The 23078-nt window shown below is 41.0% G+C and overlaps 1 protein-coding gene across 1 annotated transcript in view; it reads right to left on the minus strand.

The window, feature by feature from the left end:
- Positions 1 to 13114: 13114 nt before the first annotated feature.
- The window catches only part of ADRA1A (adrenoceptor alpha 1A), a 116541-nt gene continuing 106577 nt past the window's right edge, over positions 13115 to 23078 (minus strand). Inside the window, exon 2 of the mRNA XM_060013596.1 lies at positions 13115 to 13218. Coding sequence (XP_059869579.1) covers positions 13145 to 13218 — 74 coding nt within the window. The 3' untranslated portion in view covers positions 13115 to 13144. The remainder of the gene's footprint in view (positions 13219 to 23078) is intronic.

Genomic DNA, 23078 nt, shown 5'->3' on the forward strand with positions numbered 1-23078 from the left:
TTTCAAAAGAGCATCCCTAATTTATGTTGTGTTTTATCTTCTGTCTTCTGGTAGTATGTTGGGGAGGAGCCTGTAGCCACCCCCTTTCTCTGCTTGCTTTATGGTGGTTGTCAGGGCGGGTGGGTGGAGAACTTTCATGTACACAAACCTTCCATAAAGGCTCTGTTTCCAGTCATATCCTCCTAGTCTGCAGGGCAAGTCTGAGGCTTCCAGGGCTGAGTTCCAAGACATCCACGCTCAGCTGTGCTTCGTTGGTGACCCACTTCCGTTTACTTCCCGTCTTTCAAAGATGCATTGCAATCTCTTATCTACTGTTGAACTTCCATTCTCTTCATAAAACTTTAAGGATTTGGCAGTAAGCCTATTGGTAGCAGGATGGTGAGTTTCAAAGTAAATGGAAGATTTATCATTCTCCTGCATTCTGGGTGATGGTTTTCAGACTTCAAGGAATCCAGGCCAGCTATTGACAGCAAACATAGTTGATTCAAGTCAATTAGCACAACCTCAGCATGGTACAGGGGAATGAAAATGTCAGCATGTAGAAGCAGCCTTCCTGCTTTGGGCCATTTGCTTTGTTCTATTGTCTTCCTGTATATTGATTCTTTTCTACTAGATGTGCTGTATAAGAAAATCTTATTTAAAAAATTTCCAGCTGGTGTCAAAAAGCTTTTTTTAAAAAAATTCCAATAGTAATTTTATTTGTTGATAGATACAAATGCCTATACTTTCATTAGTCAACTAATGCAAGTTAGTTGACTTTTGAGTTAGTTACTCAAAAGTTAGTTACTCAAAAGTTAGTTACTTTTGAGTTTATAGCCCAAACCTGCACTGTCAAACAGAAGTGTAATGTGAACCACAAATGTAGTTCAAATTTTTCTAGTAACCATGTTAAAATAGTAAAGGAATGGGAAATTAACCACTTCTAGTTAGTGGCTACGTATATATATACACACACACACACACACACACACACACACACACACACATACACACTAGATAGCACAGGTTTAAACCCATAGTTGGCATTCTGAAGAGAAAATTCATTAAAATTATATAAAACATATTGCAATGGATTAAAATGTTCATAGGCATCACATAATAGAACAAACTGATTATTGCTCCTAGTCACTCCCACATTAGACAGACAAGTTTTATAGGTGCTGTGCTTTTTTATCAGTAGATAGCTACTAACAATATGGGAAATTATAAATCTAAAGTTTTTTTTTAAAGAAAATTAATTACTATCACCTGTTTTTTCTACTTAAAAACATTCTTTGAATTAATTTCCATTATTAAATACATAGGCCTATAGATTGAGAGATTTAGGGTTTTTTTTTAATAAAACTGCATCCCTGGCCAGCATTTCCTTTAATATGTTGACTGAAAGTACCTTTCTGTAAGATCATAAGGACTTCTAAATGGCCAAAAACGTATTAAAATATATTTACGCTCATTAGTAGAAAAATTAAACGAATAATAATCAGGTATATTTTCCTCATTTACCTTAATTGATTTTACATAATGGTAGTATGCAGTCTGGCAAGAGAACAGACCAGTGGAAGTGAAAACGGTGACATTTTTGGAGAGAAATTTGGCAATAAATATTAAAAGCCTTAACTCTGTGTATGACTTTATCAAACAATTTTGCTTTTAGGAGCTTATCCTAACCAAAGAATCACTCATGTTTGAAAGAACGTAACTGGAAGAATGTAATCACAGTGTTATTGTTTTACCAACTGTTGGGACCAATCTAAATATCTAAAATAGGAAATTGGTTAATCACTTATTGTATATATATACACAAATCAATATAGCCAGAATAATGTAGAATATTTAGCAGCTTGGAAAAATGCTCATAATAAACAGTTACAAAAAAGATAAAGTTTACAAAAATACTGATAACATGAATCTTTGTTGTTCATTTATTTTTTTATTTATGAAAAAAAAAAGACCCCTTTGGAAGAGTGTGCAGGCTCAGTTCATTGTCAGAAAGAAAACAAACTTAAAGATAATTTAATAGACAATTTTTAATTTTATTAAAAATTTTATTTACTTTTTATTGCTGCGCTGTGTGGCTTGCAGGATCTTAATTCCCTCACCAGGGATTGAACCCAGGCCACAGCAGTGAAAGCACCGAATCTTAACCACTTGAGCTCCACCGAATTCCCGACTACTCTTTAGAGTACTTTTAATTTATAGAAAAATGAACAGAAAGCACAGAGAGTTCCCATAGGCCCATTCACCCCCATGCCCCAGTTTCCCCTATTATTAACATTTTCCATCAGTGTGGTATATTTGTTACAACTGATTAGCCAATATTAATACTCTATTATTAAATAAAATCCATAGTTTATATCAGGGTTCACTCTTTGAGCTTAGATTCTATGAGTTTTGACAAACGAATAATGTCATGCATCCAGCATTACGGTACAGAGTACCATAACTACAGAGTAGTTTCACTGTCCTCAAATCTCCTGTGCTCCACTTACTCCTCCTTCTCTCCTTCTCCCTGATCCCCTAGCGATTACTCATCTTTTTACTGTCTCAATAGTTTTGTCTTTTCCAGAATGTCATATACTTGGAATCATACAGTATGTAGCTGTTCAGACTGGCCCCTTTCACTTAGCAGTATGCATTTAAGGTCCCTCCATGTCTTTTTGTGGCTTGATAGCTCATTTCTTTTAATTGCTGAATAATAGTCCATTGACTGGATGTATCACAGTTTGTTTATTCATTCTTCTACTGGAGGGCATCTTGGTTGATTCCAAGTTTCCGCAGTTATGAACAAAACTGCTGTAAACATCCATGTGCAGGTTTTTGTGTAGACATATTTTCAGCTCATTTGGGTAAATATCAAGGAGTGTGATTACTAGATTGTATGGTAAGAGTATGTTTAGTTTTGCAAGAAACCACCAAACTGTCTTCCAAAGGGCTTGAACCATTTTGATTCCCACCAACAATGAATGAGATTTCCTATTGCTCCACATCTTTGCCAACATTCGGTGTTTTAGTGTTTTGGATTTTGGCCACTCTAATAGGTATGTTAGTGGTATCTTACTGATCTAATTAATTTGCAATTCATTAATGACATATGATATTGCTTCATATGCTTATTTACCATCTGTATATTTTCTTTTTTTCTTTGGTGAGATGTCTGTTGCCCATTTCTTAATTTGGTGCTTGTTTTTTTTTGTTTTTTTTTTTTACTGTTGAGTTTTAAGATTTCTTTGTATATTTTGGATACCATCCCTTATCAAATATGTGTTTTGCAAATATTTTCTCCCAGCCTGTGACTTATTTCATTCTCTGAACAATGTCTTCTGTGGAGCCGAAGTTTTTAATTTTAATGAAGTCAAATTATCAATTTTTTCTTTCATGGGTTGTGCTCTTCATATTGTATCTAAAAAGTCATCACCAGGAATTTCCTGGTGGTCCAGTACTTAGGACACTGCACTGCCACTGCAGGGGGCACAGGTCTGATCCCTGGTTGGGGAACTAGGATCCCGCATGCCGTGCTGCACAGCCAAAAAAAAAAAGAAAAAAAGAAAGTCATCACCAAACCCAAGATCCCCTAGACCTTCTCCTATGTTATTTTCTGGGAGTTTTACAGCTTTGTGTTTTACATTTAGGACTATGATCTGCTTGAGCTAATTTTTGTGAAAGATGTGTCTGTCTAGATGTTTTTTTTTTTTTTCTTCGCATCTGCAAGTCCAGTAGTTTCATCACCATTTGTTGAAAAGACCATCTTTTCTTCATTGAATTATCTTTGCTCTTTTGTCAAAGATCGGTTGACTATAATTATGTGGGTCTATTTCTGGGCTCTCTATTCTGTTCCATTGATCTGTTTTATTCTTTCATCAGTACCACACAGTCTTGATTACTGTAGCTTTTAGTAAATCTTAAAGTCAAGTAGCGTCAGCCCTCTGACTTTGTTCTTCTTCAGTATTGTGTTGGCTATTTTGTGTCTGTTGCTTCTCCATATAAAATTGAGAATCAGTTCATCAGTAGCCACAGAATAGTTTTCTGGGGTTTTGATTGTGATTGCCTTGAATCTATAGATGAAGTTGGAAAGAACTGACCTCTTGACAATAGCGAATCTTTCTATTCACCGACATGCAATATCTCTCCAATTACTTAGTTCCTCTTAGATTTCTTTCATCAGAGCTTTGTAGTTTCTTCATATAGGTCTTGTATATATATATTTTTAGAATTATACCTAAGATCTTGTATATATATTTTAGAAGTATACCTAGGTACTGTACTTTTTTGGTGCTAATATAAATACTATTGTATTTTTAGTTTCAAATTCCAATTATTCTTTGCTGTTAACAAACTTATTTCTAACAGATCACAAGGGTACAAGAGGATGAGACCAGACACCTTTTCTCTTACCTATCAAGTTGTTATCAAGTAAACATATTTTCTGGCAACTTATTTAGGAACATGTGTCAGGGTTTTATTTTAATCTTGCTGCAAAGGAAAAGACTAATTAATACATTCTAAGAGTTCATTTTGGGGGAGACACATTTAAAGGAAAAGAGAATGGTTAGCTAATCATTGTTAAACTATACACAAAAAGTTACACTATATATAAAGAAAGGAATACTTGTCCAAAGTGTTTATTGTCCCAGCTGGTACAGTTTGAGAGAACACAGGCACACGATTATTGATTACACTGAGATGAACCTGGGACTTTACCATGCACCCAGGGATGCAGGACCTCTACACTCTTGACTGACAGCGCAAAGCATGGTTTCCCAGAACAAGTCTTAATTCCTTTAAAGTTTTTCAGAAAATTCCTCAAGCATTAGATCAGAAATTTCTTTTCAGAATGAGTTTGAATTATATCATACAAAAAAGTTCTGTTCCAGGCTGGGCTGAGGGCAACTTTTCTTTTACATGGCTTTTTAGTCCTTACGGAGTCAGGTGGCTGCCTTGGAGTACCTTTCTCTCTCTGGTATCTCTGCTTCTTTTCTCTTCTACCCATATTCTCCTCTGGTTCTCTGACCTCCTCCTCAAGTTTCAGCTTCATGCTCGTGGCACTCCATCCAGTAACTCCATTGTAGTAATAGGAATAATAGCTGTGAATTCTTACAGAGTGGTTACCGTATAGCAGACATTCTAAGTACAATACATGTATTTACTAATTTAATCCTTACAAGAGCCCTTTGAAGTAGGTGCAGTACACATCCTATTTTAGTTGAGGAAACTGAGGCACAGAGAGGTTAAGTAGCTTGTCTGGTATTGCAGAGCTGGTAAATGGTAGATTTGAACGCAAACAGACTAGAGACCTTGCTTTTAACCACTTTGCTATAGAGAAGAGTATCTCTTAGACAAACCTTTCTCTTTTTATAGAGCATTTCACACCCGGGAAAAGTCAAAAAAGAAAGCTAGGAGTGAGAGGGATGGAAAACCTATGGCCCACATTAAAAAATATATGCCTGTTTTAGTCTGCTCAGGAAGCCATAACAAAATACCATAGACTGGGTGGTTTAAACAACAGAAATTTATTTCTTACAGTTCTGGTGGCTGAAAGTCCAAGATCAAGGTGCTGGCTGATTAGGTTCTTGGTGAAACCTGGTTCCTGGCTTGTAGACAGCTGCCTTCTGGCTGCGTCCTTCCATGACATCTTCTGTGTGCACATGGGGAGAGAGAGAAAGAGAGCGTAGTCTCTCCCTCTTCTTGTGAGGACACTAATCCCATTACGGGGGCTCAGTCCTCATGACCTCATCTAACCCTAATCACCTCCCAAAGGCCTCACCTCCTGACACCCTCACATTGGGGATTAGGACTTCGACATATAAATTTTGGGGGAACACACATTCAGTGCATAACACCCTCACCTACAATACATTGGAATAACACACGTGCACAAATTAACAGTGGTTATCTCCGTGTGGTAGGATAAGAGGGGGTGTGTTTTTACATAGTTATAATTTTTTTCATAAGATATTTAACTTTTACATAAGGGGACACGTGCTGTTACAACAACTTAGCGTTGAATAATGACCTCCAAATGTGTCTCTCCCTTGGTTTTGCATTGAAGTATGAAACATTTTCTATGAATTCCAGGACAAAGAATATACAACAAGCATCGTCCTTGAAAATAGGTGAAGTGACACCATGGCATTCAAATGCACACTGAGCATGGGCTCTGGGGTTTATGGGAATTACAAACCAAGTGAGCTAAGCTTTCAGCCCAGGCAAGAGACGTTTCCTTTGCACACACAGAGCATCATTGTTGAATGCTCGTACCATCCATCATTTCAAGTTCACTGTGGGTCAAAGCATAGATCATTCCCTCTCTTATTAAAGAACAAGCAGAAGAAGCTCCTGGGAATTGGCAATTAAGAGCAGCATAAATCAAGCTGGAAAATTGCCCACAATTTCAACCATTTGTTCAGACGCTTTCCTTATTTCCCATCTTCTCTACTTTTTCTTAATTCCATTTTTTTTGTTGTTAACACAGGATTCAATTATGGAGGGCTGCTTTATCTTTCTGCTTTGAATGTAATAAACTAAAAGGAAAAAGCTATAGAGTTAAGAAAGCTGCATTAGGAGTCCATGGATGTATAAAGAAAAAGAAAAGCAATGAAGAAGTTTTCAGAGAGGACAATGGCATAGAGATGACTGAAATTATGGGCCAACATATTCCTCAAATGTTGGCATCTCTCGGTGGTGTTCCTGACATTAGCATAAAGGTTATTAATTTTTCTAGACACTGAATGCATTAACTCAGGAGCACAGAAAGTGAAAACCTAAATTGTTAGTTGTTAAGTCTACTTGATGTCCAAATAACCATTTAAACAACTGAAAAGTATTACTCAGCTCTGCGGACAAAACTCAATCTAACCAATTTTGAGGTCTTAACATTCGTGTCTTGTGTCCAATAATTTAATGTAAGAGCCTGGGTCCCAACCTTACATGACAAAAACTAAAAGCTATAATTCTAAGACAATCATTTCTCTGTTTTAAAGTACTCCATTAATGCCTTAGTAACAATTATATTTCTCCTTGACTGAACCCTTCCCCTCCAAAAAGAGCAAATCTAAGTGTTTGAGGAGCTTTCATCAGTAGCTTTGGAACTGCATTAACATAGAATTTAGATCTCTTAGTAATGAAGAATCTTACCGCATGGAGAACTGGAGTTTGCAGCTTCCCCTTTCTGAAAGTAGGGGCTTCATGTAAAGTAAAAAGAATAAGAAAATAACAACTGGTTCTTGTTTCTTAGAGAATCAGGTCTCCCTGCCTGGCTTTGTGTGTTCGACCAGCTTTGTTCTACCTCTCAGTTCGTATGTTCTGCCCCATCCCTGTAGGTATTCCCACTGTTCGGCAAGTATCCTGTGCTCAAAAGTGGATGCGAAAATGAAAGCGATATAAATCTTTTTCTTAAAGAGCTTATAGTCTAGCGAGGAGACAGGAAAAGGTAGAAAGAGGTTTAGATAAGGTATGGTGGGGATTCAAAAGAAGGACACTTGAGTTTTTAGAGAATGAGATGAGTCAAAGATAAATCCCTGGAAGAAAATATGACATGGAGATGTCTTGATATTTTATCATGACTCCCCAGCCATCCAGCTACAAAGCATGTCCTTTGATTCCAGACGCAGTATCTTGCATTTCTTTGTGAACCTCTCAGTGCTAGCTAGGAAAGCAAGACTCTTACAAATCCTTTTTTAAAATTGTAAAGTATAATACGTATACAGAATAGTACATAAAGCATAAATGTACAGCTAAATGCATCACTGAGGAGGGGACATCTATGCAGTTACCACCTGGGACAAGTCACAGAATATTCCTGACGATCCAAAGTCCCGTTCTAGATGGTTGTATTAGAGTTCTCCAAAGAAACAGAATCCACAGGACACACACATACATCCATGTTTAGAGAGTGAGAGTGAGAGAGAAAGAAAGACTGAGAGAGACTTAAGATGCAGTCATGGGGACTGGCAAGTCCCAGAACGGCAGGGCAGGACCGCAGGCTGAGACGCAGGGGAGAGCTGATGTTGCAGCTTGAGTCTAGAGGCAGACTTCCTTCTTCCTTTGGGGACCTCAGTCTTTTCCTCTTAAGGTCTTCAGTGGATTGGATGAAGCCCACCCACATTATGAAGAATAGTCTGCTTTAGTCAAAGTCTACTGAGTGAAATGTTAATCGCATCTAAGAAATGCCTTCACAGCAACGTCTAGACTGGTGTTTGATTAAATATCTGGGTACCGTATCCTAACCAGGTTGACACATAGGATTAACCAGCACATGGATCATGTTTTGCTTTATGATTTACCACCTATGTGTACATCCCTAAGATTAATTTGGTTTTTCCTGATTTTGAACTGTGTAAATGGAATTATACAGAATGAATCTTTTTGTTTTGTTCAACATTATGTTTTTGAGATGCATCCATGTCATCTTTGCTGTGTGTAGCTGTAGTTCCTTCATTTTCATTGCTGTATAGTATTCCATTGGATGAACACACCACAATTTAGCTATTCTTTCGTGGGCATTTCGCTTCCAGTTCGGGACTATCACTAACTATGATGCTATTGTGACCATATTCTGGAGCACATAAACATGAATTTTCATAGAGTAATTACTCAGGAGTGGAATTTTGGGGTCGTAGGGTGTATGTATCTTAAACTTATTAGATAATGACAAACTATCTTCCAAAGAGATTAAATCAGGGGCTTCCCTGGTGGCGCAGTGGTTGAGAGTCCGCCTGCCGATGCAGGGGACACGGGTTTGTGCCCCGGTCCAGGAGGATCCCACATGCCGCGGAGCGGCTGGGCCCGTGAGCCATGGCCGCTGAGCCTGCGCGTCTGGAGCCTGTGCTCCACAACGAGAGAGGCCACAACAGTGAGAGGCCCGCATACCGCAAAACAAACAAACAAACAAACAAAGATTAAATCAGCTTCCTCTTTCACCAGCAGGATGTGAGGATTCCTTCCTCTCCTCTTCCTTCTCCTCCTGTTTGCTGTCCCATCTACTGTGAGTCAGGTGCTATACTCCCTTCCTTATGTGCATACTTCAGCTAGTTGAATAGTGATATTTTTATAATAAATAATCAGTCAATATATCGCAAAACTGATTGAAAGACTGAATTAGTGACTGAAATAGCTTCCATATCCATTGGGGACTATCTTTAAAAAATTTTTATTATTATTAATTTTAAGATTTTTTTTTTTGATGTGGACCATTTTTTAAAAGTCTTTATTGAATTTGTTACAATATTTCTTCTATTTTATGTTTTGGTTGTTTGGCCGTGACGCACGTGGGATCTTAGCTCCCCAACCAGGGTTCGAACCCACACCGCCTGCACTGGAAGGCAAAGTCTTAACCACTGGACCGGCAGGGATGTCCCCACTGGGGACTTTTTTTTTTGTTTTTTAAAGAAGATGTTGGGGGTAGGAGTTTATTAATTAATTTATTTATTTTTGCTGTGTTGGGTCTTCGTTTCTGTGAGAGGGCTTTCTCTAGTTGTGGCAAGCGGGGTCCACTCTTCATCACGGTACGCGGGCCTCTCACTGTTGTGGCCTCTCCCGTTGCGGAGCGCAGGCTTCGGACACGCAGGCTCAGCGGCCATGGCTCACGGGCCTAGTTGCTCCGCGGCATGTGGGATCTTCCCGGACCGGGGCACGAACCCGTGTCCCCTGCATTAGCAGACAGACTCTCAACCACTGCGCCACCAGGGAAGCCCTGGGGACTATCTTGAAGAAATAAAATATCATTGTGCACTTTTCTAGTCTTGGGGAACATGAACTTCTGCAGACAGATTTTATTCTGCTTGGGGGTCGTCTAAGAGAGTTGCATTGTGTGTGACTGTGTGTGTGTGTGTGTGTGTGTGTGTGTGTGTGTGTGTGTGTTTGTGTGTTTCTGGGAGAGAGAGAGACAGTGTGCCAGTGGTGCATGTGCTGTGTCTGGGCCACCCCCATCCCATTTACAGAATGATAACCGAGGCATATTTTGTCTGCAGTGCCCTTTGGTCTACTTCCTTCCCTCTGCTCCAGGGGCTCACTCCTTCCTAATTTCACAGTCCTCTTCTGCAGTAAAACCAGGCTTCTCACTTTTCCTCACAAGTGCCTGAATGTTTACATTTTCCCCCTTGATTCCGCCTGTATTCACTTACTTATCTTTCGTTCATCCTGTATCTTTCTCTTTCTGGGCCTGGACCTGCACCAATTGATTTGACAGGCTGTTTGAGTTGTGGTAGTTAATATACTTTGTTTGAATCTATTTTTAAAAATTTTTATTTAGTTATTTATTGGCTGTGTTGGGTTTTCGTTGCTGCATGCGATCTTTCTCTAGTTGTGGCGAGCGGGGGCTACTCTGTTGCTGTGCGCGGGCTTCTCATTGTGGTGGCTTCTCTTGTTGCGGGGCACGGGCTCTAGGCGCACGGGTTTCAGTAGTTGTGGCACGCGGGCTCAGTAGTTGTGGCTCACGGGCTTAGTTGCTCCGCGGCATGTGGGATCTTCCCAGACCAGGGCTCGAACCCGTGTCCCCTGCATTGGCAGGCGGATTCTTAACCACTGTGCCACCAGGGAAGTCCCTAAATATTCAACTTTAGAAGATCACAACAAACTGTTTCAATATATTTGCACAAATTTTTGTATTTATGATTAATCTGTAAGAAATGTAATGGTTTCCTGTGCTTTCCAACATTTGGTATTGTCAGACTTTTACATTTTTTTCTTACCAAATTGGGGCAAAATGGCATCTCACTGTAATCTTGATTTACATTTCCCTGAACAAGATGATGCTGAACATCTCCACATGTTTTTTGGCTACGCGTATTTCCTCTTATATGAAATGTCTCTTTACTCCTATTTTACAGATGAGAAAACTTAGGCTCAGAGACATTAGGTATCTTGCCTGTGGTTACATAAGTACCTATCATGGGACAGACCTGGGTTCCAAACTCAGGTGTGTGTGAACACACGTTTGTTTTCCCCACCACTTGCCACTGTTTCTTTAAGCAGTGGGACTGGTTTTTAATAAACATATCAGAGCTCATTCATTCAAATAAGTGCTTTCTCTCAAAGGACTCACTTTAGAAGTCCACCTCTTTATTCCAGCAGTGAGACCATGGTTTGAACAACTTGGAGATTTCTTTTCACAACTGCTACCATTTGAAACTGTCAGTTTATAAGCCTTGTAGGCAAAATAGTTTTATTAAATTAAAATTTTCTCACTTTTTTTTGAAATCGAAATGATATTCCCCAGGTTTTTCATTCACTTTAGGAATTAGGTCCATTCTGAATGGCTATTGATTGTTTAAAAATAAAAAAATAACACTAAAATATTGAAAATGCGCCTCATGGACTCATTTTAGTGGTTTTCCAGCTGTGTCCCTTGAAGCTCTAGGGTCTGTGGACATACCCTGGGGTCCCAGGAGGGGTCAAAAGGAAGCTGAGTGCTCCATTTTAACCAGATATTTTATGTTTTCTATATTGGGATTCTTTTTTTAACCTCTTTATTGGAGTATAATTGCTTTACAATGTTGTGTTAGTTTCTGTTGTACAACAAAATGAATCAGCCATATGCATACACATATCCCCATATCCCCTCATCCCCTCCCTCTTGCATTTCCCTCCCACCCTCCCTATCCCGCCCCTCTAGGTGGACACAAAGCACTGAGCTGACCTCCCTGTGCTATGCAGCTGCTTCCCACCAGCTATCTACTTTACATTTGGTAGAGTATATATGTCCATGCCACTGTCTCACTTCGTCCCAGCTTACCCTTCCCCCTTCCCGTGTACTCAAGTCCATTCTCTAGGTCTGCATCTTTATTCCTGTCCTGCCCCTATATTGGGATTCTATATAATATTTATTCTGGAGGAAAAAGGGCTGACCACACTCAGTTTATGAAATGTCTTCCCTAAATCCTTAAGTCCTTCGTCATTTTCTACCCCCTCACTCACCTGATCAATTTCTTGGGCTGGTCATCCACTCTGTACCCACTAGAATGTAATTTCCTTGAGGGAGAAACTTTGTTTTGCTCTTGCATCCTCATCATCCGCCAGGAGTGCCAGACCCAGAGTGGATGTTTATTATCTAGTCAAAGACAGAAAATACGAAAACTGTTACACTGAGTGGCTACTGTTTTCAGAGGCACCCTCATCCTAGCTTGACCTGTTTTTTACCTCCACTAACCTTGTGCAAAGAAGAGGGAGGGAGATGGCAAGGTTGCATTGCATCATGAGAAGTTTAAACTTCCTCTCTTACTCCCCATAATTAAACACTCTATGTGGGTGTCAGAGACTAAGAGAACTTGATAGTAGTACACTTTGGGGATTGTAGTTTTATAAGCGTTTCATCTATTCACAGCATCAGAGAGTCAGGTACTGGAAGTAAAATTTGATAACATTTTAGCTTAACACAATTGTATCAGATAAAAGCTTCCTGGACATGAAAATTGATCCAGAAGCTGAATATATCAGCTGCTCTCCAGCCATATATTTGAGAATAAAATCGTCATCGCCCTAGTGGAGAGATTTCAGGGCAAGAACAGTCCACACACCTTGAATTTTGGTAAATATTGAGTCCAGATGGATATCCTCTCTTTATTGGTTAAGTCAACAGAAAACGTTTCATCATAGGGTTTATGAAATCCTCCCTCAAAAGAAAGGAGAGGGAACATCTTTTTGGATATTCAATGGGAGAGGAAAGTCTGAAACGACCTATGGCAGAAGTAGAAGCATTTTAGTGTATCATTTGCATAACAAGGTGCAGGAAGACATGGCTTCAATGATGAAGGGATAGAAATGTATAAAAGAAGGTGCTGCCATGAAAATATAAGAGGATCAAACAAGAAGGCAGTTGGGTAAATTAAGGGACAATTGCCAGGGAATTAAAAAGGCAGCAGCTGAATTGTTATCCACATTGAAGCAGTAAACTGCAGGGTGGATAGAAAACAATGGAAGCACTGAAGTGGAGAACAAATGTCATAATCTCTTCCAGAATGCAGAGGAAAAGTACAAGGACTTTTAACCAAGATGGTGTGGGAGTGGATAATAGCAATTGAAGATAGAAAGGGGAGTGCCAGCTTCAGAATTTCAGATATTCCCAAGGAGGAAACAAAACAATGGAAATAGAAGCAATCATCAAAGATCCGAGTGAACTAACCTTCCTGAGTTTGTTCCAAGGAGGAGATGTTCACCGTGTTCTAGGAAGAAGCTGTGAGAAGCCTTCCTTCCTCTCCTTAGTGCTCTCCTTTATGGAGCAGTGGTCTGTAAGGCAGTACAAGGAACTGAGGTCCATATTCTGGGGATTGAAGGTGGAGCCTTGAAACAGAAGTGCATAAGAGACAGGGAATTTAAGTTTTCTGTAGTTTTTCTGGAAAGGTCCAGGTCAGTGGCTTCTTGTTACCATTAAACTGGTGCAGCTTAGGCCTCTCTGGCCAGTGGCTGGGAACTTTAAGCAATCTGTATGAGTCAGGGTTCTCCAGAGAAGCAGAACCAATAGAATAGGATATATACATATGTGCACGTAGACATACGTCCACATACACACGTACTTATAGATAGACACACATACGCCTACGTACATTTACATAAACACATAGACATACATAGACATAATTGGCTCATGCAATTATGGAGGCTGACAAGTCCCGAGATCTGCAGGGTGAGTCAACCAATAGAGAGCCAGGAGAGACAAGGGTGTAATTCCAGTCCAAGTCTGAAGACCTGACAACCAGTAGAGCTATTGGTGTAGTGCTAGAATGGCAGGCCAATAGGCCGAGAGGCTTGAGATCCAGGAAGAGCTGATGTTTCATTTTGAGTGTGAAGGGCAGGAAAAAGCCAACGTCCTACTTTGAACACAGACAGGCAGGACGAATTCTTACTCCTGAGAGGATTGGCTTTTGTGTTCTAGTGAGACCTTCAACGGATTGGACTCACGTTATGGAGGGCAACCTGCTGTACTCAGGCTACTGATTCAAATGTTCATCTCATCCAAAGACGCCCTGGCAGAGACACCCAGAGTGATATTTGGGCACCTTGTGGCCCAGTCAAGTTGACACATACAATGCACCGTCGTGGAACCCTTGCCTCTTTCTGATCACGTGTGCCAAATTTTTAATGTCTTTTATGTTCTGTGGTTGGGAGAGGGGCCAGAGTGAATTTGCAATAGTCCAGAAACCCTGGACCTCAGTCCCTTCTGTGTCTCGTGGGACTACTTCTGGGCATCGGGAAGGGGCCCCAGAGACAGAGATGCGCACTCTCCACGAGGAAAAGCATCTCTTTGAGGATCAAATCATACAAACCTACCTCCCACCCAAACCTGAGGCGGGAGGGTCCTGACCGATGGAGTTTGCCCCTGGGAAGTGGGGAATCAGCTACTGACAAAGCAGCCACTTTCCATGTCAATCAAACATGACTCACGTAGATGAGTGTTTCTCAACCTTGACTACACACAGGAAACCACAGAAGAGCTTTCAAAGATTTGGATGCCTGGGTCCTACCCAGAAATTCTGAATTAATTAGTCTGGATATAGCCTGGCATTGGGATTTAAGATAAAATATATACAGCGGTATTCACTCTTTTGGGGGGACGTACCTTTCTCCTTTCGAGTTTAAACACATGCCTAGACTCTTGTTACACCACCACAATCAGGATACAGAACAATTCTAACAACCCCCAAATTTCCCTGGTTCATTTTTTGAGGTCAGACCCTCAGCTCCCCCCTCAGCCCCAGACCCTGGCAACCACTGATCTGTCCCTGTAGTCTCCCCAGCCCCCTTTTAAGAATATCATTTAAATGAAATTACATGCATGTCACCTTTGGAGCTTTGGGAGTTTAAAAAGCTTTCCAGGCGATTCTAATGGGCTGCCAAGGTTGAGAACCACTGACATTCTTTGTAGCTTTTTCCTTCAGTAAGGATGAGGGCTGCTTCCTTCTTCTTCTTCTTTTTTTAAAAATTTATTTATTTAGTTTTGGCTGCGTTGGGTCCTCGTTGCTGCGCGCAGGCTTTCTCTAGTTGCGGCGAGCGGGGGTTACTCTTTGTTGCGGAGCACGGGCTCTAAGCACACGGGCTTTAGCAGCTGTGTCACACAGGCTCAGTAGTTGTGGCGCACGGGCTTAGTTGCTTGGCGGCATGTGGGATCTTCCTGGACCAGGGCTTGAACCCGTGTCTCCTGCATTGGCAGGCGGATTGTTAACCACTGTGCCACCAGGGAAGTCCAGGTTGCTTCCTTCTTAAGAACGAGCAGTAATTTTTTATTTGTTTTTTTTTTTGCGGTACGCGGGCCTCTCACTGCTATGGCCTCTCCCGTTGCGGAGCACAGGTTCCGGACGCGCAGGCTCAGCGGCCATGGCTCACGGGCCCAACCGCTCCGCGGCATGTGGGATCTTCCCAGACCGGGGCACGAACCTGTGTCCCCTGCATCGGCAGGCGGACTCTCAACCACTGCGCCACCAGGGAAGCCCGAGCAGTAATATTTGACAGAGACCCAAGAACATTCCACCAGGAGATCCAGAAAGGTGACCAATGTGGAAAGAAGATAAATCATTTTTAAAGGAAAACAGGTGATGCAAATTACTGAAAAGCTAGTCCAGATAAAAATATCCTAAAATGGGATTGTTCTTAGAGCTTAAAAATAGAGAACAAGACTTTCTTGGCATAGAGCAGCATCGGATGACATGCGAGAACTCAGCCTCCTCTAATGGCCATACTTGAGGATTTGCACATAGGGGAGGAAATAAGACACCATTCATTCAGTCCAAATGAGTAAGTTATGATTGCTGCCAGATGTCCCTAGGCAAAAACAAAATTTCAAGCAAACGATAAAGTCTGTCTCTTTTTGTGACACTTCGTCAGGTCATCACTGAACCAGGACTATTACAACAGATAGATTCTAATTAAGGCGCCATCTAACCATGGCAGCAATTCACCGTGGGGGAAGTCCCAGAAAGCTTTGAGGCTAAAACTGATGGGCCTTTACTGCATTCCTGTGGGTCAGGGGCTTAGGCACGAGTTCCCCTGGAAAAATGACAGCCTCCATCTCCTTCTTTTATGAGCTGGTTGTGAGGACAGGATCGTCTTCCTTCCTTGGACCGTGTTCCCTCCCTTCCATCCCCTCTGTGGATATGCCCCTCTTGCTATCAAGCCCCATCCTCAGGCAGCGCAAGGCAGAGCACTGGAATATAGACAAGAGTGGAGGGTAATTTTGAGGAAGCCCCTGGGACCCATCAGTGACTACAGAGCCACATGCAAATGCATTTTGGGGCGAGATTTATAGTTGAGTATTCTCTAATGGAAGTAGAAGCCTCTCTGGGTAATGCTAGGAGGCCAGGAATAAGAAAACTAAGCTTCATAATTTAATTTAACTGCCTCTTTGGTTTTGTGGAAGGCATCAGGGGAGTCAGCGATATTGCAGTGGTGCACCTAAAAATAGCCAGACTGCAGATTTGAGACTGTGAAAAGTGTCCTTCTGGCAAGAGACATACTAGTCTATCAATAATAGGATAAGTTGAGCACACAGTTTTATTAAAACTAGCCCTGGTTTTCACCAAGAGGTTTCAGGGTTGGGAGCCTGTTCATTCAGTACAGGTCCTGACTTCCTGTCCTGAGACTCTATATTTAAGGTCAAAGGATTATTATTGTCTCATTGCTACTCCATTAGGAAATAAAATTAGTTCTTTTCTGTGTGTGAGTCTCCCATTGGACTGAAGTTCAGGCTGAATGATTTCTAATTCATTTACTTTTAAATTATTATAATGGGCAAGCGCTGGGCAATGAATTAATAGTTGAAATGGTTGCATCAATTGGATTGCTTCAACAAAAGCAATCACACGCTGTAGGGATGCCAGCAATCTTCTTGGCTGTGTAGCCATTCACATTGTCAATGGTAGGCCTGGGCAGATACAGATTTAGTTCAGCAAACTGGATCTTTAGTGTCTTTCCTGTCCTCTGTACACTTGTGTATCAAGGAGCAAATGATGTTGCAGCCCCATATGTCCATGATTGATTATGGTAAAGGACTGATACCAAAAGCCAGAGCAGGAAGAAATGGATCTGATGTTCTAAAACAGGATTTGGAGTCTGACAGCACAGGTCCTTTTGCAGTTTTGTGTAGAAATCTCTCCTTGGATTGCAAGATGTTATCATACCTACCCACGAAGAGCCAGTAGAAGCCCCTCCCTCAAACCTAACAAGCCAAACAAACAATGATCCAACCAATCAACAAAGCCACCAGACAAATCCTGCTCTCACACATGTGCGCATGCCTCGATTGAGAAGTCTGAATAGCAGAGAATATTTCTGGGAAGAAAGATTTACAGGGAATGACCCAAAGTGATCCAAGGCTTTTATACCGTATCTTCTTTTAGAGAGGTTTTATCTATTATTAAAATTATGCACTCATTACAAAAATTTAAGCAATACAGGTGTACATAAAATAAAAAGAAAATACCCCTGATAAACACATTTTTAACAGTAGACAGTTAAAGACAGGTCTATATTCGGACTCAGCAGTATCACTTCAAGGAATCTATGTTTTTAGAAATAATATCACTATTATATAAAGACATATGTACGTAAGACAGTTTGTTGCAGCCTAGCTTATGATAGCAAAACAGTGGAAACCACCTAGTTGCCCGATTATGGAGGGGTTGTTGAATAAGTTATAGTGTGTGCCGTTAAAAGTGGCCAAAGTGCTACATGGGAAAAGAATCTAAAAATGAGTGGATGTATGTTTTTGTGTAACAGATTCAATTTGCTGTACATCTGAAACTTACACAACATTGTTAATCAATTACACCCCAATAACAATTTTTTTAAAAAGTGGTCAAAGTGGATCTAGACATCTTGATTCATCTCAGATATATTATTCATTCCAGATATATTATTAAATAATATAAAAGTAATATGCAATCATTTTGAATAGCAGGATTCCTTTTTAAAAATGTGTGTAGCTATGTATATATATGTATATCTGTATACACTTTGGAGTCAGGAAAGAGATGTAGTGAATGGAAATTTTGGGGGTTGAGATTGGTTGCGAGGAGGAAACATGGGGGGAAAAAAGTGACTTCTGCCTTGGCATTTTTTTTTTTTTTTTTTTTTTTGCGGTACGCGGACCTCTCACCGTTGCGGCCTCTCCCGTTGCGGAGCACAGGCTCCGGACGCGCAGGCTCAGCGGCCATGGCTCACGGGCCCAGCCGCTCCGCGGCATGTGGGATCTTCCTGGACCGGGGCACGAACCCGCGTCTCCTGCATCGGCAGGTGGACTCTCAACCACTGCGCCACCAGGGAAACCCTAAATCAGTATTTTTATTTGTTAAATCTGGCAAGTCCAGACGCAACACATTGCGTGGACGTCGCCATATTTGTTTTGGTTGTCAAGGTCTTCCCTCCTTGGCATACCCAGCAAGGCACACAGGAACTTGAGGGACCCCCTGGCACAGAGGCAGCGGCACTGGCACGTGGCTAAGGGACCACAGGCATCTGGGGGTTCCCACGCAGAGCGCTTTCCCCCAGCGGCAGTGCGCATGCCTCAAGTAGCCCAGCACCTAGCGTGGGCTTGGAATTTCCAGGCCAGCTCTCTGATATCTGGGTGACAATTCTCTTTTTTCTCTTGTTCTCCTAGCCTCCCTTTCATATCCTTATTCCTTTTGCCCTTCCAGCCTTTAAAACACTTTTTTTTTTTTTTTTGCTTTACAATGGTGTGTTAGTTTCTGCTTTATAACACAGTGAATCAGCTATACATCTACATATTAAAACACATTTAAAACCGATTCCCTGCATTGTGTTCCTTGTTGCATTATTTAGAGTGATGCGCATCCTCCTGGCAGGACAGTGACAGCTGGACAGATACAGCTACGGTGACATAGTCATGATTAACAAGCGTCTGAGTGCAGCCCGGTGCTCAGCATGTAATGGATGAATAAGAAATGCTTACTTCAAATGAATTCGATTATTTCTGGAGATTCATAGGTACAGACACAGGATACCATTATCCTAAAATAGATGGAACTCAAAGGCACAGGGGAGGGAATGAATAGGTGGAACACACGGAATTTTTAGGGTAGTGAACCTACTCTGTAAGATATTGTAATGGTAGATACGTGTCATTATACATTTTTGCGAACTCAGAGAATGTACAGCACCGAGAGTGAAGGCTTATGTGAATTACGGACTTGGCTTGATAGTGATGTGTCAATGAAGGTTCAGCACTTGTAACAAGGATACCACTTTGGTGCTGGATGTGGATGGTGGGGAAGGCTATGTGGGGGGTGTTGAGGGGGTATGTGGGAATTCTCTTCTCTTCTCAGTTTTGCTGTGCATCTAAAACTACTCTAAAAAAATGAAGTCTATTAAATATTAAAACGTGCTTCTATAGCACACACACACAAAAGGCACTAGGGGATGTCACAGGAAAACTTTTTCAAGCTGAGTATTAAAAAGTTAGTGTTGGGTAAGGCATGTACTACAGCTCAAAAGCGGAGGCGGTGGAAGACAGATTTTGAACAGAGTTTATTTTATTTTCAGTACATTTTCATTCACAGTATTAATCACAGTATCACACTGTAATTCTCTTCTATAAATCTCCCCAAATGATGAAATGACATACAATATCACATTCATAGGAGGAAACTATTTTAGCAGTGTGAGCGTAAATGTAGAAATGAATATTCCGCAGTCATTGATTCAACAATATTTATTGTCTGTTACGGGCAAAGGAGAGCCCAAGTGACCTTTCAGATACAGTACATCAGCGTAAATGTGATGATTCGCGAGGGAATCTTAAAACATTCCTCGTGGACCCCATGAACTTGATTTCTGTCTCTTAAGCACACATCATCAGAACTGATGGCATGTGGGATACGGGTTGGGAAGATAAGAAGCCAGCCGATATTTACATTGTTGTTTGGTTTGCTAATAAACATTGCTCTATTTCATTAATCCTGTTTCAGGAGCCACTAAAGGAAGAGCAACTGCCTCTAATTAAAAAGAGGAGGTTCTAGAAAAACATCTCACTCAACCTGGAATGAACCTGCAGTAAAATGTAGTGGTTCCAAGTTGCTGAGTCTGATTTTAGAGATCAGTGGTGCATTATTCACTAGCAGAGCTGGGGCCAACTGCTACTCCTTTGTATCTCTCTGTGATGGTTAATTTTATGTGTCAGCCTGACTGGGCCATGGAATGCCCAGATATTTGGCCAAGCATTATGCTGAGTGTGTCTGTGAGAATGTTTCTGGATGAGATTAACATTTAAATCAGTAGACTGTGTAAAGCAAATTGCCTTCCCCAATGTGGGCCTCATCTAATCAGTTGAAGACCTGAATAGAAAGAACAAAAAGTCTGAGTAAGAAGAAACTCTTGCCTGAGGGCGTGAGCTGGGACATTGGTCTTTTCCGGCCTTTGGACTCAGACTGAAACATTAGCTCTCCTGGGTCTTTGGCTTTCCTGATTCAGATCTTGGGACTTAGCCTGTATAATCACGTGAGCTAACTCCTTATAATAAATTCTTTCTCTCTCTCTCTGTATATATATGTATGCACATCCTACTCGTTCTGTTTCTCTGGAGAACTCTAAATCAAAGTAACAAAGGTTCCTTGTGAGGGAGGGATGCACGGAATTTAAGGACAGGTTATCCTATCGCACAGAACCTAAAATATGGGAAGACAAAGCAGAAACATATGAGAAGCTAAATAACAATATAATTTAAATAGCTGCTCAAATACTAACAAAAAGATGTCAAAAGACAGTGCAAGAGTCCCTCAAATGGAAAGTGCAAACAATAAATACTTATCTTTCACGCAGATATCCTCAGAGGAGCCTTTCTGCAGAAGTTGAGGTTAAAAATGCATCACAAAGGATGAAGAAAACAAGAGAAGACTTACTCAGTGTGGATGAGGGAGAGGAAAGTGTAGATTGTCAATGAGTAGAAAATTCTGGCAGAAGTGTTAACTTCACGTATGGAAAGAAGGAAAGATAAGATTGAAACACAGGCTGAGGTAAGATTGTGGAAGGCACCAAAGACCAGGCTAAATGATCTGCAATTAATTTTATAGCTCTATATAGCTACTGAAGATTTGCCTTCCATATGATACTTGAGAAAATTTAGTTTGGTGGGTATAGTGGGTGAAATGATATCCCCTGCAAAGGATATATCCATCCAGAACTTCAGAATGTGACCACCTTATTTGGAATAAGGGTCTTTGGACGTGTTATTAGGATCTCGAGATAAAATCATCCTGGATTAGGTTGGGCCCTAAATTCAATGCCAAGTGACCTTATAAGAGACAGTAAAGGAGAAGACACACAGAGGTGCTGGGGAGAAGGCCATGTGAATATGAAGGCAGAGATTGGAGGGATGCAGCTATAAGCCAAGCACTGCCAAGATTTTCCAGAAACTACTAGAATCTAGGAAAGTGGCATGAAACAATTTCTATCTCAAAACCTCCACATGGAACCAACCCTGCCCACACCTTAATTTCGGACTTCTGGCCTCCAGAACTATGAGAGAACAATTCCTATAGTTTTACGTCACCAAGTTTATGGTAATTTGTTACAGCAGCCCTAGCATATTAATCCTGTGGGGATGTGTAGGTAAATTACATAGGGCAATGAGCCTAGAGATGGAGTAGCTAGCTAGTAGGAGGAGGTTTTGACAACCCAAGTCATTTCTCCGTGTTCCACTTTATTAAGGACCATGCAGTGTCTCTGTGTTGATTTCTCATAAATTCTGTCTACATGATACGAAAACAATTGGTTGCAAAAAAATACTTGTCAGAACTTTAGGTATCATAAAATCCAAATCCCAACAGAAAATTTAAAAGGTATAACCCCAAATTGGTAATTGTTGTTGTGATGGTTAATGTCATGTGTCAACTTGAGTGGTCCATGGGATACCCAGGTATCTGGTTAAACATTGTTTCTGGATGTGTCTGTGAGGGTGTTTCTTTAAGAGATTAGCATTTGAGTTGAACTGAGTAACGCGGGTGGTCCTCACCAAGGCAGGTAAGCATCCTCCAATCTGTTGTGGGCCTAAATAGAACAAAAAAGCAGAGGAAGTTTGAGTTCACTTTCTTTGCTTGATTGCTTGAGCTGGGACACAGGTCCTCTCATGCCCTCTGCTCTCCTAATTCTCAGGTCTTCAGACCTGCACTGGAATCTACACCATCTCTGGCTCTCAGGCCTTTGAACTTCATCACTGGTCTTCCTGGGTCTCTAGCTTGCAGACAGCCAATTGTGGGAATTCTCAGCCTGCACAACTGTGTGAACCAACACCTTATAATAAATCTCTTTATAGTAAATATAATAAATCTTTATATTAAAACAGATTTATATTAAACAGATATATATTAAAACATCCTAATGTTCTGTTTCTCCGGAGAACCCTGACTAATACAGTTGTGTTTTACTAAATTTAGTGAAATTTACTAAATATGTTGGTCGCATAATTACAAATGAGTTATGTATATATATAATTTAATAAGTGCTACCAAGAAGTATGGGATGCTACAAGAATGTATATGAAGAGGATCTGAGCTAGTCTTGGGGGTCAGTGTAGAGGATTTTAAGCAGGGAGTCCAGGGAGGATTTTAAGCGGGAGACCAGAGAGGGATTTGGGCCAAATCCTTATTAGTTATGATTAGCTGTCACTTGCCTGCCTTTGCCCTTTTTTACCTAAATGGCTTGGAAACCTGGCAGGAATAGCTTTAAATAAAATAGGATGCAAGTTTTCTGGATCCTGACCACTCTCTCATCAGAATCATAACCTCAACCCACACTGCTGGGTGTCTGGAACATCTGCCCAGGGACCTGTGATGTGTTCAATACTGTTCTTCCAGGTCCTGCCGGGGTGGAACCAGACGCTCCTCTCTTTAGTGAGTTCCCATCCGTAGAGAACAGGCATTTGTGGTAGGGGAAGTTCTCAAAGGAGGAATGGGTGTTACTGGAGACAAGCAATCAGTTCTAGGGTCGGAGCAGAGTCAATCTGGACCATCACTTCCTACAGGACATTTCCCCAGTGAAGCAGGTGAGATCTCGCCCCAGGGAAATTAGAGATTAATTCAAAGGCCACAGTGGTGGACTCAGCTCAAATGATCTCAAGGGTGTAGGCTTTTCAGGTTGGAGTT

Source organism: Delphinus delphis, chromosome 6, assembly GCF_949987515.2.
Source record: "Delphinus delphis chromosome 6, mDelDel1.2, whole genome shotgun sequence".
Taxonomy (NCBI): Eukaryota; Metazoa; Chordata; class Mammalia; order Artiodactyla; family Delphinidae; genus Delphinus; species Delphinus delphis.